The sequence below is a fragment of the Oncorhynchus clarkii genome, chromosome 27 (assembly GCF_045791955.1).
Source record: "Oncorhynchus clarkii lewisi isolate Uvic-CL-2024 chromosome 27, UVic_Ocla_1.0, whole genome shotgun sequence".
Lineage (NCBI taxonomy): Eukaryota > Metazoa > Chordata > Actinopteri > Salmoniformes > Salmonidae > Oncorhynchus > Oncorhynchus clarkii.
The window spans coordinates 2,026,872-2,043,667 of record NC_092173.1 but is presented as its reverse complement, the minus strand read 5'-3'; the positions used below and the strand labels follow the sequence as shown (position 1 = coordinate 2,043,667).

General features: G+C 42.5%; 2 protein-coding genes across 6 annotated transcripts; both read right to left on the bottom strand.

The window, feature by feature from the left end:
- Nucleotides 1-408: 408 nt before the first annotated feature.
- LOC139385934 (G-protein coupled receptor 171-like) lies at nt 409-6,002 on the bottom strand. Of its 5 annotated transcripts, none has more exons than XM_071131235.1 (5): nt 5,914-6,002; nt 5,775-5,823; nt 2,005-2,068; nt 1,438-1,852; nt 409-1,277 (listed from the first exon to the last, which is right to left on the bottom strand). In XM_071131235.1, the coding sequence occupies exons 4-5, from the start codon at nt 1,809-1,811 to the stop codon at nt 674-676; spliced, it is 978 nt and encodes a 325-aa protein (XP_070987336.1). In that variant the 5' UTR covers nt 1,812-1,852; nt 2,005-2,068; nt 5,775-5,823; nt 5,914-6,002; the 3' UTR covers nt 409-673. The 5 variants fall into 5 exon arrangements, 4 of the variants coding, with proteins under 4 accessions (XP_070987336.1, XP_070987337.1, XP_070987335.1 ...); XR_011628991.1 differs by lacking the exon at nt 409-1,277 and adding an exon at nt 3,262-4,024 and having other exon boundaries at nt 1,781-1,852; nt 4,575-5,823; XM_071131236.1 differs by lacking the exon at nt 5,775-5,823 and having other exon boundaries at nt 5,914-5,980.
- Nucleotides 6,003-12,316: 6,314 nt separating this feature from the next.
- Nucleotides 12,317-16,259, bottom strand: LOC139386307 (P2Y purinoceptor 14). The gene is made up of 2 exons (XM_071131822.1): nt 16,191-16,259; nt 12,317-13,492 (listed from the first exon to the last, which is right to left on the bottom strand). The coding sequence occupies exons 1-2, from the start codon at nt 16,257-16,259 to the stop codon at nt 12,557-12,559; spliced, it is 1,005 nt and encodes a 334-aa protein (XP_070987923.1). The 3' UTR covers nt 12,317-12,556.
- Nucleotides 16,260-16,796: the final 537 nt, after the last annotated feature.

Sequence of the window (16,796 nt, the reverse complement as noted above, 5' to 3'; positions counted from 1 at the left end):
CAACACTTTGTGCTACTTTTAGTTAGTTAGTACACGGTGTCACCCACACCTCCCGTCTGCTGCATACCGGAGAAAACCATGCCAGACAGGCACTGTCTACCAGTCGCCCCCGTCTCCCGCTAGCACAGCAGGTGAGAGGCTAGAGCGACATTGTGTGTTAGCTAACTAGCTAGCTTGCTAGTCAGGGACACCGTGTGCTAGCAAAATATGAACAAAAGCATGAGATGAGTTATAAAACTTAAAACTTGCCCCATAACAAAAAAGTGTAGAATTGCAGGAAATTAGCTTTAAAACTGAAACATTTTCTCTTAATCTAATGACAAAATGTGTAGAATACCATTATAAAACTAGACATTTTCTCTGCACTATGTCAAAATGTGTTGAAATGCAGGAATTTAGCGAAAAAAAGAAGCAATCATCTGTTACTTTAATTCAGTGTGATCATGCAACAATGAAATGTAAAATAATGCAATCATAACATCACAACATCATGGGACTGCATAAAACACCTCACAGCGAAGAATCATTTTTGTCGAGGCCTTACAGGCTACTCTATTGTAAAGTGGTTTGTAAAATGTTTTTCATACGGCGGTCATTCTCTGTTTTTTTTTATCTCTGTCACCCCCTCTCTCTCTCCTACTCCTTGGCAGTGATTGGCTGTAGCTTCAAGTCTTCACTGGCTTGGGTTGGTGTTCGAATCCCGCCTGCTCCTCCTACTCCTGAACACCTCCCTGACCCTCTGTCTGAATGTCTTGGAGAAGTAGTAGTAGAGCACGGGGTCCAGGCAGAGATGCAGCACCACCAGCAGTAATGTGGACTCCTTGGCCAGGAAGAGGTGCCTCTTGGTCTGGCAGTCTGGAGTGATGACCTCGGTCTGGGCCAGCGTATAAGGTGTTCGTACCACGTGGTATGGCACGAAGCACACCACGTACGCTGCCGTCACCACCGTAACATTGATGGTTGCACGGCGAGCATGGCGCCACTGTTCAGGGTCATTCCTGCTCGCCAGCAACCTCTTTAGCACCAGACCATTGGAGACGAGGACAGCCGTGGACGCGTTGAGGAACAGGATGGTACAGAGGAAGACTGCGAGGCCGTGCCAGTGGAGTCCCACCTCCTGCTTCAGCTTGGAGCAGCTCAGGAACTTCCTCTCTGGGACGTCCTGGATGGGCAGGGCCATGTTGGGCACCATGATGAGGAGCACAAGTAGCCACACCGTCACTGACATCAGCCTGGCGAAGCCCACTTCTTGTAAACGGAACAGTCTGGAGCTCTGGCTGGGTCAATCAATCAATAAATCAATCAATCACTGTTTAAAGTGCCTCTAATTCTAGCAAAACATTTAACCAAAAAAATGCTAATAATCCTTACACAATAATTAACAATAGTACAACATTAAAATAAGTTCAAAAGACAGTTTCGAAACCATAATAATACCTGATCTGCATGTAGCAGTCAATGCTGATGAAGGTGAGGAAGAAGATGGACACATACATGCTGATGTAGACTACCACGGCGCTCACCTGGCAGTGGAAGACCCTGAAGCCCCAGGGCGCCACACCCAGGTCTTTGGCCACCTTGAAGGGCAGGGCCAGGGTGAGCAGGAGGTCAGCGGTCAGGAGATTGACCAGGTAGACATTGATGCTCTTCTTGTCATTGTAGCTGTGTATGAACACCCACAGAGCCACCAGGTTGGCAGCTATGCTGGTGAGAAAGACCAGGATGTAGAGCACGCTGAAAGGCTCCATCTGGTCATTGACAACGCACTGAGGGAGGGTGTCATCGGTGGAGTTTGTGGGAAGCGTCATCATCAATTGGGGAGTAGATAGTCTAACACAACATGCACCTTTGACTGACAAAAAAAATCCACATGTGGTTAGGTCATACAAATTTGATCAGTTTAGAAAACTGAGGCCAGCCAGCAAAACATAAACAAGTGTACTGCAGTGATCTTAGAACAACACCTATGAACCTTGTTTAAAAAATAAATAATGAGAACCTTACTCTAAATGTCACTCCTCCGTTGTGTCTGTTTGTTGGTTTTCAGCTGAGTCACCGAAGTCACTGTCTGTTTAAAATGAGATTACAGGAAGTGGTGAACACTATGAGTTTCATGTTCAACTTCTTTAGCGTATATACCCAGACGACACATCCTAGACAGTCAGGGACCGGTAAAAGGAAGCGAGAAAAAGATTTCCATTCTGAATCTCACCAATTTGTAAACAATCTAACCATTTTTAAAAAAAAATGTTTTTATCCCATTATACCCAAGGATTACGTTTGCTTGACATTATCTCACCATTTGTATAGTAGATTGAAACAATCCTATTTTTTGTTGAAATGTCCTATTTGACATGTCTATTTAGCAATAGAAACTGAGGTGTAATCTAACCCTTTAAAAGAGGATGCACTTTAATTGCATATTTTATTTTTAGGTTTATTTGCTACAATATTGTTTTGTCATTCTCTATGTTGGACTTCCTCTTGTAAAAGCCTTCCTCATACCACACAAAAACAAAAAGCTTTTAGCTATATTATGTTATGCTTTTAAGGTTTTACATTTTGAGGACAGGAAATTCTGTGGTGGGTTTCGGCGGTCTGTATCTGCTACAGGAACTGATGCACAGAAATAAGATGTGCTCAATAGAGAAGTGTCATTTCTGTTCCCTAATCTGTGCTTTTGATCACACATGGAAATTATGACAGGTACTCATTTCTAATGTGTATCATTTATTGGAGCTTGATACAAATACATAAGACACGAAGTGCACAGACACTAACCCGGGTGTTTTATCTGGCTGTACGTGTTGCCATGATTTGATTGATTGAACGCACAATGATTAATATTGTACTTTTGACAACAACAATGCTAGAGACATTTATTAAGAGTGTTTGTGCAGGTAGGTTGAATAGAGAGGTTGGGGACAGAAACAAGGCCAAACAATATATTTCGCCGTCTAAATCACTAAGGTAAACCACAGGTTACATATAGTCAGGTCAAGCTGTCGTCTGAGTTTATTATTACAGGAAAATTTATAGCCAAGGTCTAGGCTCTCAGCAGGGCAAAATAGCAGTACAAGGCAAATAGGCAAATGTATGTTCTATCTAGACCAAAGGATGCCCATAGGTAACCCATGTCATATTCTGTATTGAGTAGAGACATCAAATTTAGCCTCCAAAACAAGTATTGACATTCTAGGCAGTTTATATTTTTTCCCCCAATACAAAGTTCAAATAATTTCTAGTAGATAGAAAATGTACCAGAGGAGGGCAGTGCGGTGTGTCCTAAATTACACTGGCCCGTCTCGACATGCTGAACGACGTCCTTGTCTGGGTGCATGGCAGGGTGGTCAGGTTCCCCTGGCTAATTCTCCTAGCTCCTAGCGGTGGGCCTGTACTGTCTGGCTGTGCCATTGTTATACTATGACGCCTCTGCATGCCCAGCTGGGCCCTGAAGGTCTTACAGAAGATGAAGTAGATGAGTGGGTCCAGGCAGGCATTGAGGACTGACAGCAGCACTGTCAGCTCCTTCATGTAGTAGAAGGCCTGATGCCAGTAACACCTGTGCAAGAAGGGCCGGAGGAAGGTGTAGGGCAGGCGCACCAGGTGGTACGGCACAAAGCACACGCAGAACACAGTGACCAGAACGAGCATGTTTCTCTTGGAGCGGCTGAGGTTCCTTCCGGATCCACAGGAAGGATGTTTCTGCTGGTTTAGCTGCGCCTGTCGCAGCCTGAGGATGGTGCCCCAGTAGAAGAAGATGAGGGAAAACAGAACAAAGAGGAAGATGGCGGCCGAGAAACTGTGGATTATCTTGTAGAGCAGTAGAAGCTGGGTGCTGTGGAGGGAGTCGCAGCCTATGGTACCGGGGATGAGATCTGCACCCCAAGTGGTGAGGAGGGATACGGTCAGGTACGCAGATGATGAGGCCAGAAGGGTGACCCAGGTTGCCATGGAGATGTAGTGGGCAGCGCGCACCGTTTGCAGGGTGTGGGTCTCCAGAGGACGGACGATCTTCAGGTACCTGTAGGCAGTAGGATGGCTTAGCAGGGGTAAGATGAATTGAGAACTGACTCATTACTGAGTCTTACTGATGTTGTATTCATGAACATGGCTGCCAACCTGAATGGTGTCAGTGAAATGTGCACCTTTTGAAGGTGAAATTTGCAACAACAAAAAAATATACATTTGAAGGGTAGCTAGCACTGACGACACTTACGCAGCATCACAAGAAGACTATTCAACTTGATTCACATATCCAAATCAAACAAGATTGCTGTAGTTGTGTCACTGGACATGGGAAAGGAATTTGATAGGGTCAGCTGGCCTTTTCTCTTTACAGTCCCAAAAAATTAAATGGATAAAGATTATATATACACAACACCTACAGTATCTGTTGTAAACAATGGGAAAATGTCTCAACCATTGATGCTGGCTAGCAGGGGCATTCTCATGATTTTTTCCCACTGCTATTTCCCTCTTTATAGAACCTCTTGCCTGTGCTATCAGACAGAACAACCAAATCCATGGCATACAGGCTGACAGACATGGACTTGTCAGTTATCAATAAATACCTGTTGGCTGCGATGTACTCCATGAAGAGGATGCTGGCGTACATGTTGAGGTAGAAGGCCGTGGCTCCAAAGTTGCAGTACACGTGGCGCATGATGGTCGAGTTGTGGGTGGCGTAGTTGGCAATGCGGAGAGGCAAACACAGGCTGAGGAAGAAGTCTGCCGCGGCCAGGTTCTGCATATATACTGTCACGCTGGATTGGTGGCGCTGGGCTCGGCAGAAGTAGACCCGCACCGTGAAGCCGTTGAGAACCACGCCCACCAGGAAGACCAGGGAGTAGGTTACGGTGAAGAATGGGTGTGCGGAGATCTCCATCAAGCCGCAAGAGGCCGACCCAGAACCATTTCCCACAGTGTAGTTCATGGTCTGTACAGAGGATGTATTGAAATAGCTGTCCATTCCTCCCAAAATGGAATCATTAAAACATTTCTAGCCCGTCTATCTATGGGTAAAAGGGTTGACGTGTTACGTTCGACGTGCTCAGTTTTCCACCACAAAATGGCCAAAAAGAGTAGAACCAGCTTTTTATTTTTAAAGTTGCACCATATTAAAAAGGGAGGCCAGTTCACGTAAGAAGGTTGACCTTAAATTGAGGGACAGGATTCTTAAGAATATTTATTTTATGTGATTAGTGATTCATCTAATCACATGAATTACATAATAATCTTCAGAAATGACTTTGTCAAAGCAATAACACAACTAGGGCTTTACAATAAGGGTGAAAACTTGGAAAAGGTCTGGTGTTAAGAGGTTAAAAATCTTCCTAGAAGTCACAGAGGATGCACAGAGGGGCATCTCAAAATGATACATTTTGGCACTTTAGCAAGTCATTATTCAAATAAAAAATATATATATTTATTGAATTTTCCATGTGGCCTATGTTCAAATGAATTAAAATATCAAAGGGACACAAATGTCTCTCTATTCGTGGAACAACCCTCCTATCTATCTGTTATACAGATCCTCGAATATCAACGTTCTTCTGCCTCAGTTCCTTACAGCATCTTTGTCAATCTCCAACAATTCATTAATGATCTTGGTTAAGCTTTGTAGTAGTCATCAATAAATCATTATAACTGCTTATAAGTAATAGTATACATTTGAAAATACTCATTTATGAATAGAATGTAAACTATACATCGTTTATTCATGCTTATGCATGAAAGTGGTACTACCATGATATGTAAAATACTTAACTGACAGGGAAATAGATATGCTCATCTGCATCGCTCCACTATTGCTCTCTTAAGCTGTTACAAAAAAAAAAAAATTCACTCATTTGTTGCAGAATTATTAAGTTATCACTATGTAATAGAGAATGTTATGAATATATCTCTTACCCTTCTTTCTGTTCCAAAGATACAGTATGTCAGCTGGACCGCCTGGTTAGATCAAAGTATGTTCTCTATATTCTCTACAACTTCCTTTTTCATGAGGTAGTGTGAATGCGTATGAATGTGGGTGTGTGTGTATGTGTCTCTGTGTGTATTGGTGATAGACAGAGAGCGAGAGTAAGAATGCCTGAATGCACGTGTGTACATGTGTGTGAGCGTGCATGTGTTCTAGAGAGAGAGGAAGAGGGCGCATGGAAATATTTGTCTAGTCAAGAAACAGTGATGTAGTGATAGCTAAATAGGTCATCAGTCAATACTATAAATTCAGGTCTCAGGTACTGCATTTGGAAGTCAAATCAAGAGGTCGCTTGACAAATATATACTTTTTGCCCCGTAGCAGTTCTCCTCATTGAATTGAGTTCATTACGATGGTGTGATAAGGTCATCTGGAGCATCCACAAAACATCACTTCTTGAATTCCCTACTTGGCTGTGTTCCAAACAAGTAAAAGACACACCCTCTCCCCTCAGTCCTCAAATTAAGTGGACAGTTCAGAAGGCGTATCATGAAGTATGATGAATTGACACTTGCAAGGCAATGGGTGAGGGAGGAATAAATTCCTTGCCCGGCTGTGTGTGTTTTATATGCGCTACAGTCAATTATGATTGTATTTCATATATTGGCTGGAAGACAATGCATCCGCAGACATCGAGTACTAGCCATTCGACAATATCTGGTAAATCAGAAATTATAATGTCAGGGAAAGTTGTATGCACTATCTAATGTTTCCAAAAGCTAACCAAACAAAAACATCCTTACTTTTACGATACGTGTTTGTGCCGTCATATGCATTAGTAGCATAACTTATTTACATTCGTTTTTACTTACACTTGTATGTTGACTTCTCCATATTGATGTTGGTTTTAAGTTTTGTCTGACTTTTCTGAGCGGATGTAATACAATCATCGCAAATTGAGTTATGGGGTGTTTCAGGCCCCGGAGTGAACAGAATTGTACACTTGATCACAAACGAGGGCTGAGGGGCTTACTTTGCCAACTTCCCTTGCTTGGCTAATTGTTTGGACCGACGACAAATATGGCCGCTGGGATTCCCCCAAGGGCATAAGGCGAGGGTAAGTGGAGGAGGATGTGTCTTTTACGTGTTTGAAACGCAGCCCTTGTCTGTGCAGTTTGATACAAACAAGCTGTAGCACTGCCTGGAGTTGTCATCAACTCACACACATCCGACAAATACATTTAATTCAGTAAGAACCACATAAATACCCCAGTGGTATATCAAGCTAGCAGGTTTTATGTTTTTATTTCCCCTTATACAGCAACTTGAAGGTGAATGGGGAAATTAGTGAACATGAGGAGGATGATAGGGCACCGACAAGCAGTTCCAGGAAGTGGATCCTCAATGCTTGGAACCCGTTGTGATAATAAATATTAGCGATAGCGATATTACTGTGCAACATTCTATTTTCATTCTATTTTCTCCCAAGATTGCAAGACCGTTCGTATGTTGATGTAGTGAGCCTTGCGGATTGTATTGTCCAATCATAGAGCAGATACAAGCCACATGATCCGCCAGCGAACACATAACGGCAGCTGACAGCCGATCACGTGACTTGCATCTGCTCTGTGACTGGACGACACATACCTCAATGCTGTATGGGATAAGTAGTTTGTTTCCACTCAACACCGGTATGTACAGTCTTGAACTCTTGACTCATTTTCTTCTTATATCACAGTTTTTTTTATTCAACATTAACCAGCATGTTTTTGAAATGTGTATGCTAAAAATGACTGGCCATGTCAGTTCCGGAACCACATGAAAATAAAATAAAAGAGAGCCGCACACTCTAGGAGCTCAGATGCAAAAATGTAATTACCAACGTTTCGACAGCCAAGCTGTCTTCATCAGGGTATAATCACAAACACTGCAGGATGACTCGTTTATATAGTGTCAAAAGACACAGGTGTCTGTAATCATGGCCAAGAGTGGCCTAATATTATTGGTTAATAATCAAATATTAAAATGTCATACAAAGAACAGCATACAAACAACAAATGATCATAGATTAATTTGACTACACAAGCTTACAAACAATTACAATGGCAAAGTCACAATAATCACAAGAATGGCTTCAGATCAAAGTCTACGTTGAGACCGAAGGGCGCAGGGGTCTTTAAATTAAAGATCCAGACAGCCTCTCGTTTTAACAATAAATTATCAAGGTCACCCCCTCTCCTAGGGAGGTGACATGTTCGATGCCAATATAACGCAGAGACGAGATCGAGTGGCCTGCCTCCTGCACAGTGGCCTGCCTCCTGACACTTCTATTGAACCAGTAGGTTGCTCTCCTGCACATACTCCGACTCCTTTTAGAAGCAAGAGTTATTTTATACCTCCAGCCAATCGCAATCACTCTATCGAGACATATTGCAGACTTGTGGAAAATGATGTTGGACATCTCCTTAATAAACAGGTATCCAAATCTTTCCATAATTTACCTAAGAATAAAAAACAAGCTTCGCTTGATTTACAATCCGATATGTCAGTCCTTATATGTCCCGCTGATAAGGGTGGGTCGGTTGTACTCATGGATAGGACAGTTTATGTACATGAGTGTCATAGACAGCTACTTGACAACACCTTTTACAAGAAACTCAGAAGTGACCCCACTTCCCAATTTCAGAACACTATCTTCACTGTCCTAGATGGGTATTTAAGTTCTGGTCAGATAACCAAAAAAGAACATGCTTTTTTGGCTATTCAACACCCTAAAATTGCCACTTTCTATACTTTGCCGAAATTACACAAGAATGTTACACAACCTCCAGGGCGCCCTATTGTAGCGGGCATTGATGCAGTAACAGCCCCTATTGTAGCGGGCATTGATGCAGTAACAGCCCCTATTGTAGCGGGCATTGATGCAGTAACAGCCCCTATTGTAGCGGGCATTGATGCAGTAACAGCCCCTATTGTAGCGGGGATTGATGCAGTAACAGCCCCTATTGTAGCGGGCATTGATGCAGTAACAGCCCCTATTGTAGCGGGCATTGATGCAGTAACAGCCCCTATTGTAGCGGGCATTGATGCAGTAACGGCCCCTCTATCTACTTTTGTTGACTTTTTTATTAGACCACTCGCAGAACAGCTCCCCTCCTTTGTAAAGGACACAAGTAGTAGGATCTCTATCATTGAATCTCTTGATCCTCTCCCTGAGAATACCTTGTTAGTTACTTTGATGTTGAGTCATTATACACTAATAATCCACACGAGGGCGGTATTGAAGCAATGGAACATTTTCTTCTGCAACGTGACCCTAATGAACTACCTTCCAGTGCATGCATTGTAACATGTGGGTTACATGGAGAAACAATCTATTTTCAATCCTCTCAAATGTTTTCTTGCCTCACATCATTATTTGGAAACGGTATATTGATGATATTTTTGTTTAATGGAGGGGTGATGCAAAACAGCTCCAGGCATTCCATGCTTTTCTTAACTCCTGTTCTGAGCATCTGAGATTTACTATGCAATCTGATACACGTCAAATCAGTTTTCTTGATCTTCTGATCTTGTGTGAAGATAATGTTCTATACACTGATCTTTACAGGAAACCTACTGATCGTAACAGTTTGACGAGGGCTGATAGTTGTCACCCAAATGTAATAGCTGTGCTCAATGCAATGGCACTTATAGAGGGAGAGGAGAGGGGCTACAAGAATGATCAGATTAATATTGCCATTGAGAAATTTCAAAACAAAACGAGACATGACCTTTTTCAAGGTCAGACTCGCAAAAAGACGCATTCTTGCGTTCTAACTACCCGCTATTCAAAGTGCTCTGAACAAATTAAGGGAATTGTTCACAAACATTGGCACATCCTAAAATCCGATGATAGTCTCGGTAATGTGTTTTCGGACCTTCCCTTGGTCGTATTCTCGCAGGGCAGAAATCTCAGAGACCAATTGGTAAACTCTGGTTTACCACCCCAAGATATTCCTGAACAACGTCTATTTGCGCCCCTACTGGATGGAAATTACAAATGTAATGGCTGTGCTCAATGCAATGGCACTTATAAATGTAGATCAAACACCCACAAACAGGGAAATCAATCCCAATAAAAGGTGTTATTACGTGCTCCACTAAGGCAGTTATTTATCTTATAACTTGTCCTTGTGGTAAAAATTATGTAGGTAAAACAAAGCGCGAATCAGAGCATCGTAGCACCATTAAGTGTAAAAACTTTACTTATCCAGTTGCGGCCCACTTCTTGGAGGCAGGCCACTCGATCTCGTCTCTGCGTTATATTGGCATCGAACATGTCACCCTCCCTAGGAGAGTGTGTTTGTGATGATACCCTGATGAAGACAGCTTGGCTGTCGAAACGTTGGTAATTACATTTTTGCATCTGAGCTCCTAGAGTGTGCGGCTCTCTTTTATTTTATTTTCAAGTTTTCTACTCCGCTAGCCAGCACCTCGTCTTAATAGGTGTGCGTTTCTTTTTCTTCTAGATAGTTCTGGAACCACAACCATGAAATGAGGGGCACGGCCCGTCAGAGCCCTATGGAGGAGTTGGTGGCTGCCTGGTACTCTGGAATGCTATTGTTCAGGCCTCTAGTTTCCTGAGACATCCTCTCTTCTAGACATTCCTCCAGCCATGAAAATGTATCTCTATCTATTACAACCACAGAGGAGATGTGTTTGTGTGTATGTGTACACTGCCCCCACTTGGGGATTAAACCAACTTTTACTTTTTGCTGCAAAATATCCAAAATATCTGTATACATGTGTGTATGTATGTATATATATATATATATATATATATATATATATATGACATTATAACTACTTACATGTTTTGTCAGCAGTTATAATGTCATAATGTGTCAAGCAAAAAAATCAACAATTGAGAGGAATATGTTAGTTAATGTAGAGACAAACAATTGTGCACATCTTTTTGACAAAGTTAATTTACAAATATAGCTATTTAGCAAGTTAGTTGACTAGCTAATGACATGAGTATGACATTATAATTCGTGTTGTTTAATGTTTTAGGGACTCCTGAGAAAACTAGCACACCAGGCTGTCGTCTTGGGAAACAGTGGATGTAAAGAATCTAGCTAGCTAAAGCATTTACTTCAAATTGTATGTACAATTGTGTAAGCTTGCCTTGCAATGCAGCTGAAGTAACATAGCTAGTTAACTGTTTACTTGCTTATTGTGTAGTGGAGGATAAAAATAACTGAATGCCTATGGATGTGTAGCTAGCTACGGTATGTAGCCGATCTGTGTTTGTCCGTGATGTGTACGCCACCTTCTCCACTGCTGTCTTGTCGATGTGGATAGGGGGGTGCTCCCTCTGCTGTTTGCTGAAGTCCACAATCATCTCCTTTGTTTTGTTGATGTTGAGTGAAAGGTTGTTTTGCTTTACACCACACTCCGAGTGCCCTCAACTCCTCTTGGAGAATGTCTCATCGTTGTTGGTAATCAAGCCTACTACTGTTGTGCCGTCTGCAAACTTGATGATTGAGTTGGAGGCGTGCATGGCCACGCAGTCATGGGTGAACAGAGAGTACAGAAGGGGGCTGAGCACGCACCCTTGTGGGGCTCCAGTGTTGAGGATCAGCGAAGTGGAGATGTTGTTTCTTAACTTCACCACCTGGGGGCGGCCTGTCAGGAAGTCCAGGACCCAATTGCACAGGGCGGGGTTGAGACCCAGGGCCTCTAGCTTCATGATGAGCTTGGAGGTTACTATGGTGTTGAATGCTGAGCTATAGTCAATGAACAGCATTCTTACATAGGGTATTCCTCTTGTATAGGTGGAATAGGGCAGAGGTATGGACCTATTGCGGCGGTAAGCATATTGAAGTGGATAAGGTGGAGGTGATATGATCCTTGACTAGCCTCTCAAAGGACTTCTCAATGACAGAAGTGAGTGCCACGGGGCGATAGTCATTAAGTTCAGTTACCTTTGCCTTCTTGGGTACAGGAACAATGGTGGCCATCTTGAAGCATGTGGCACTGTATTATCCTCAAAGCGAGCAAAGAAGGTATTTAGTTTGTCTGGAAGCAAGACATTGGTGTCCGTGACTTGCAAGTAACCACTTCACTGTACCATTTACACCTTCTGTATCCTGTGCATGTGACAAATAAACTTAGATTTTATTTGATATAGCATGCATTTACCACATGGCCTCAAATGTGAATCTTTAAAGAGATGGATGGGGCTAAGGCTTAAGAATGTGTGAACGATACGGAATACAACATTGACATGATTAAAGCAAAAAAATATTTTTATTTAATCAAACCTCAAAACAACATTGACATGATTTAAAGCAACAACAAAAAATGTCTTAACCCATGTCTTATCCTATGGCATCAGTAGCAATGGAATGTAAGCATTTTTAATACTGTAAAGGTGTTTTCTAGAAACAAATGTCTGTTGTTATAATTTCTAATGCAGTGCAGACATGCCTTCAGCGGAGTTCATTACAAAAGGGTCAGTCGAACTTCCTGCAATATATAAACACATACTGTATCAAGTATTAGAATTCTTGCCTTTTGATGGTTTACTATTTTTCCACATATGCTTCTTCTTTCAACTCACCTGTTCTCTCTCCTCTCCTCTTCTCATCACATATTACTAACAGTCTGTTCTGTGGTAAGGGAACATCTCTTTGGCCCTCCCCTGCCTCTGGGCAGTTTCTTCAGTAGTGACTCGCGGAACTTAGTGCACATCAAGAAGTAGATGACGGGGTCCAGGCACACGTTGAGTGCTGACAGGAAGAGGGTGACCTCCTTCGCCTGGAACAGCATATAACGGCTGTGCCAGCTGAAGCCGGAGCCGGGTAACTGGCTTTGGGTGTAGGTCACGCGGCAGATGTGGTAGGGCACGAAACAGATGAAGAACACGGCCAGGAGGCTGAAGATACTGCAGTTGGACTTGCTGTACACCCCGCTGTCGTCCTGGCGAACACGGCGGTACGACTTGTAGAAGTGGTGGGCAATGGAAGAGTAGCAGAAGGCTAGAACCAGTACGGTGGCCCAGAACAGGGCCACACCGAAATACGAGGACACCTTGTGCCACTGCTGACCCAGGGGGGTCTTTAGCTGCACACAGTGCCTGGAGCTCTCCTCATCCGCAGGCTTGCTAGTCAGCATGACATTGGGGAGTACGGAAAGCAGCAGCAGGCTCCACGTCAGCAGGGCCAGGACCCGGGTGAACCCCACTCGTTGCAGGGGGTGTGTGCAGGAAGACGAGTGTCTTACGACCTTGACGTAGCGCTCCAGGCTGATGAGGCCCATTAAGATTATGCCCACATACATGGAGGAGTAGAAGAGCACAGCGCTGTAGCGGCACACGGCCACACGGATCTGCCAGCCGCCCAGGCCGAGCTCGCTGGCCACGCGCCAGGGGAAGGTGAACAGCATCAGCAGGTCGGCCACTACCATGTTTTTTAAGTAGACCACCATGCCTGAGTCGCTGGGCACCCGGAAGAAGATCCAGGCAGCCAAGCTGTTGAGAGCCAATCCCACGCCGCCGATCAGCACGTAGAGAACTGGGAGCACCTGGTGGGGAGAAGCAGGATGAGAGTCTGGCTGAAGAATGCGAATAGAGGTGGTTGATACATAAAAATAGGATAACGCAAACACATTTGTTGAAGAAGCGTATGCTATGTCTCAGCATCAGTGTAAGTGTACTGCACCTATCCACCCTTAGAAAAAAAGGGTTTCAAAAGGGTTATTCTGCTGTCCCCATCGGAAAACCCTTTTGAGTTCCAGGTAGAACACTTTTGGGTTCCATGTACAGTGCCTTAAGAAAGTATTCACCCCCCTTGGCATTTTTCCTATTTTGTTGCCTTACAACCTGGAATTAAAATAGATTTTTGGGGGGTTAGTATCATTTGATTTACACAACATGCCTACCACTTTGAAGATTAAACATTTTTTTTATTGTGAAACAAACAAGAAATAAGACACACACTTTGTAGAGCCACCTTTTGCAGCAATTACAGCTGCATGTCTCTTGGGATATGTCTCTATAAGCTTGGCAAATCTAGCCACTGGGATTTGTGCCCATTCTTCATAGCAAAACTGCTCCAGCTCCTTCAAGTTGGATGGGTTATGCTGGTGTACAGCAATCTTTAAGTCATACCACAGATTCTCAATTGGATTGAGGTCTGGGCTTTGACTAGGCCATTCCAATATATTTAAGTGTTTCCCCTTAAACCACTTGAGTGTTACTTTAGCAGTATGCTTAGGGTCAATGTCCTGGTGGACCTCCGTCCCGGTCTCAAATCTCTGGAAGACTGAAACAGGTGTCCCTCAAGAATTTCCCTGTATTTAGTGCCATCCATAATTTTTTCAATTCTGACCAGTTTCCCAGTCCCTGCTGATGAAAAACATCCCCACAGCATGATGCTGCCACCACCATGCTTCACTGTGGGGATGGTGTTCTCAGGGTGATGCGAGGTGTTGGGTTTGTGCCAGACATAGCATTTTCCTTTATGGCCAAAAAGCTAAATTTTAGTCTCATCTGACAAGAGTACTTTCTTCCAATATGTTTGGGGCGTCAAACATGTTTGCTTATTTGCTTTTTTCTTTAAGCAATGGCTTTTTTCTGGCCACTCTTCCGTAAAACCCAGCTCTGTGGAGTGTACAGCTGAAAAGTGGTCCTATGGACAGATACTCCAATCTCCGCTGTGGAGCTTTGCAGCTCCTTCAGGGTTATCTTTGGTCTCTTTGTTGCCTCTGATTAATGCCCTCATTGCCTGGTCTGTGAGTTTTGGTGGGCAGCCCTCTCTTGTCAGGTTTGTTGTGGTGCCATATTCTTTCCATTTTTCCCCCTCATTTACTTCTCCACAACTTTGTCCCTGACCTGTTTGGAGAGCTCCTTGGTCTTCATGGTGCTGCTTGCTTGGTGGTGCCCCTTGCTTAGTGGTGTTGCAGACTCTGGTGCCTTTCAGAACAGGTGTATATATATACTGAGATCATGTGACACTTAGATTGCACACAGGTGGACTTTATTTAACTAATTATGTGACTTCTGAAGGTAATTGGTTGCACCAGATCTTATTTAGTGGCTTCATGGCAAAGGGTGTGAATACATATGCACGTACCTCTTTTCAGTAAACATTTTTTATTTCACTTCACCAATTTGGACTATTTTGTGTATGTCCATTACATGAAATCCAAATAAAAATCAATTTGAATTACAGGTTGTAATGCAACAAAAAACACCAAGGGGGTGAATACTTTTGCAAGGCACTGTATAATATAGAACCAAAAAGGGTTCTACTCAGAAGCAAAAATGGTCCTTTATAGTGTTCTCCTATGAGGACAGCCAAATAACCATTTTAGGTTCTAGATGGGTTCTCTAAGAGTGTATGCATGCCTATACAGCACAAACATTTTAGTGTACATGTAGCTATCAGTCATTCATATAGTTTTCTTGCACATAACGTTTGCTTTTTAAACCTATAGCTGTATTCTTTGAGCCAGAGCCTCATCGCAGATATGAGAAAAGAAAACAAAAAGAGATCAGACATCAGTTCAACTTCTAGTTTTGATTTACATTGGTTGAGTTTTCAACTAACGTGAATTCAACATGAAATCAACAAAAGATGTCACCATTTAGGTTAAAAGTTTGGTGAGAAAAAAAAATGAAATGCCTTTACGTGGATGACCTTTTAAAATCCAATCAGTTTTCTTCATTGATTCAAATGAATCGCATAGATTTTGGGGGGTTTAAATTATGTGGAACATATGTTAATTCAATCCGTTTTTAACTAGTGGGAGGTAATCAACCACATACCTCTACCCTGCCACCCCACATTTCACAATATTGAACACTTTCTTTGGCCTTACATTAGATTAAGGCATCCACCTAGCTGACAAATTTGTGTCATGACGATTAGCAAAGCCCACTTGTAGACTGACATGTAAGCCAAGATCATTTTGACTTGGGGTGGATAGGACTGGGGCTGGGTAACATCCCTGTAATGTCTTATAATGAGTCTTATAATATGCTGTTTCTATGTTTCTATGTTTAACTTTTCATCTGATATTATAACTGGTATTATTGTCAGTATTTAGTCAGGATCATTATGAGATTATTATGAGAGAGCATATAATAGGCTTAGGGCATTATGAAATATTTTCATTTTCAATATTTTCATTTTCATATCTAAATAATTTCATTGCATTCTTGTGTGGTATAAACATAAAAGCACAGGTGCCTTATGTTACGACATCATCAGCGCTGTACCTGGTGAGTGAACACGCTGCCGAAGTCTGTTGTCTGATTGGATGGGCCAGTGATCCAGTTGCCGGCCATGCCTGAGAGAGACAGTGTTGATTTCAACGTACGTACAGTCTCGTAAAATGGTGTCACTAGAATTTGGTTACAGATGTGCCTCTTTAGTGCAGAGAAAGTCAATAGCTGTAAATATGGATTACTGGTGGTCAAAAAAAAACAAATCAAGGTAGAACATTTTTACTTTTTCTGTAGCATTTGTACAACTTCGCCCAAGTATGAACTTATAAACTGCTGAATCCTACTCGTTTTTGTTTTTTAAAATACATAAAACTTAAAACAATAGGCTTAGTAAGAATGATTCAGCCAAGTTATTCAGCCCACACAGAAGCCTCTTTTACACCTTGCAGAAAAATGTGTTTCGTGATCTGAACAATATGATCCAGTCCATAGAGATCCTATTAAATTACTAAAGGGGATATGTCATAAACCCTCAAAGTTACAGAATGTGATGAAAATGGCAGCTGTATTGGTCAGGGACAAATCCAAACCAGTCTAATTGGAGTTAATGGCAGTAGAGGCATAACATAGTAATATAATTACAAATACAGTTCATAT

What these genes read in the sequence shown, in the direction of transcription:
- LOC139386307 (XM_071131822.1), bottom strand. Translation starts at nt 16,259, where the DNA reads ATGGCCGGCAACTGGATCACTGGCCCATCCAATCAGACAACAGACTTC. An exon ending in GCAGCGTGTTCACTCACCAG is followed by an intron (nt 13,493 to 16,190) that starts GTACAGCGCTGA and finishes TCTCCCCACCAG; the next exon opens with GTGCTCCCAGTTCTCTACGT.
- LOC139385934 (XM_071131233.1), bottom strand. Translation starts at nt 4,972, where the DNA reads ATGGACAGCTATTTCAATACATCCTCTGTACAGACCATGAACTACACT. An exon ending in GAGTACATCGCAGCCAACAG is followed by an intron (nt 4,025 to 4,574) that starts GTATTTATTGAT and finishes TACTGCCTACAG; the next exon opens with GTACCTGAAGATCGTCCGTC.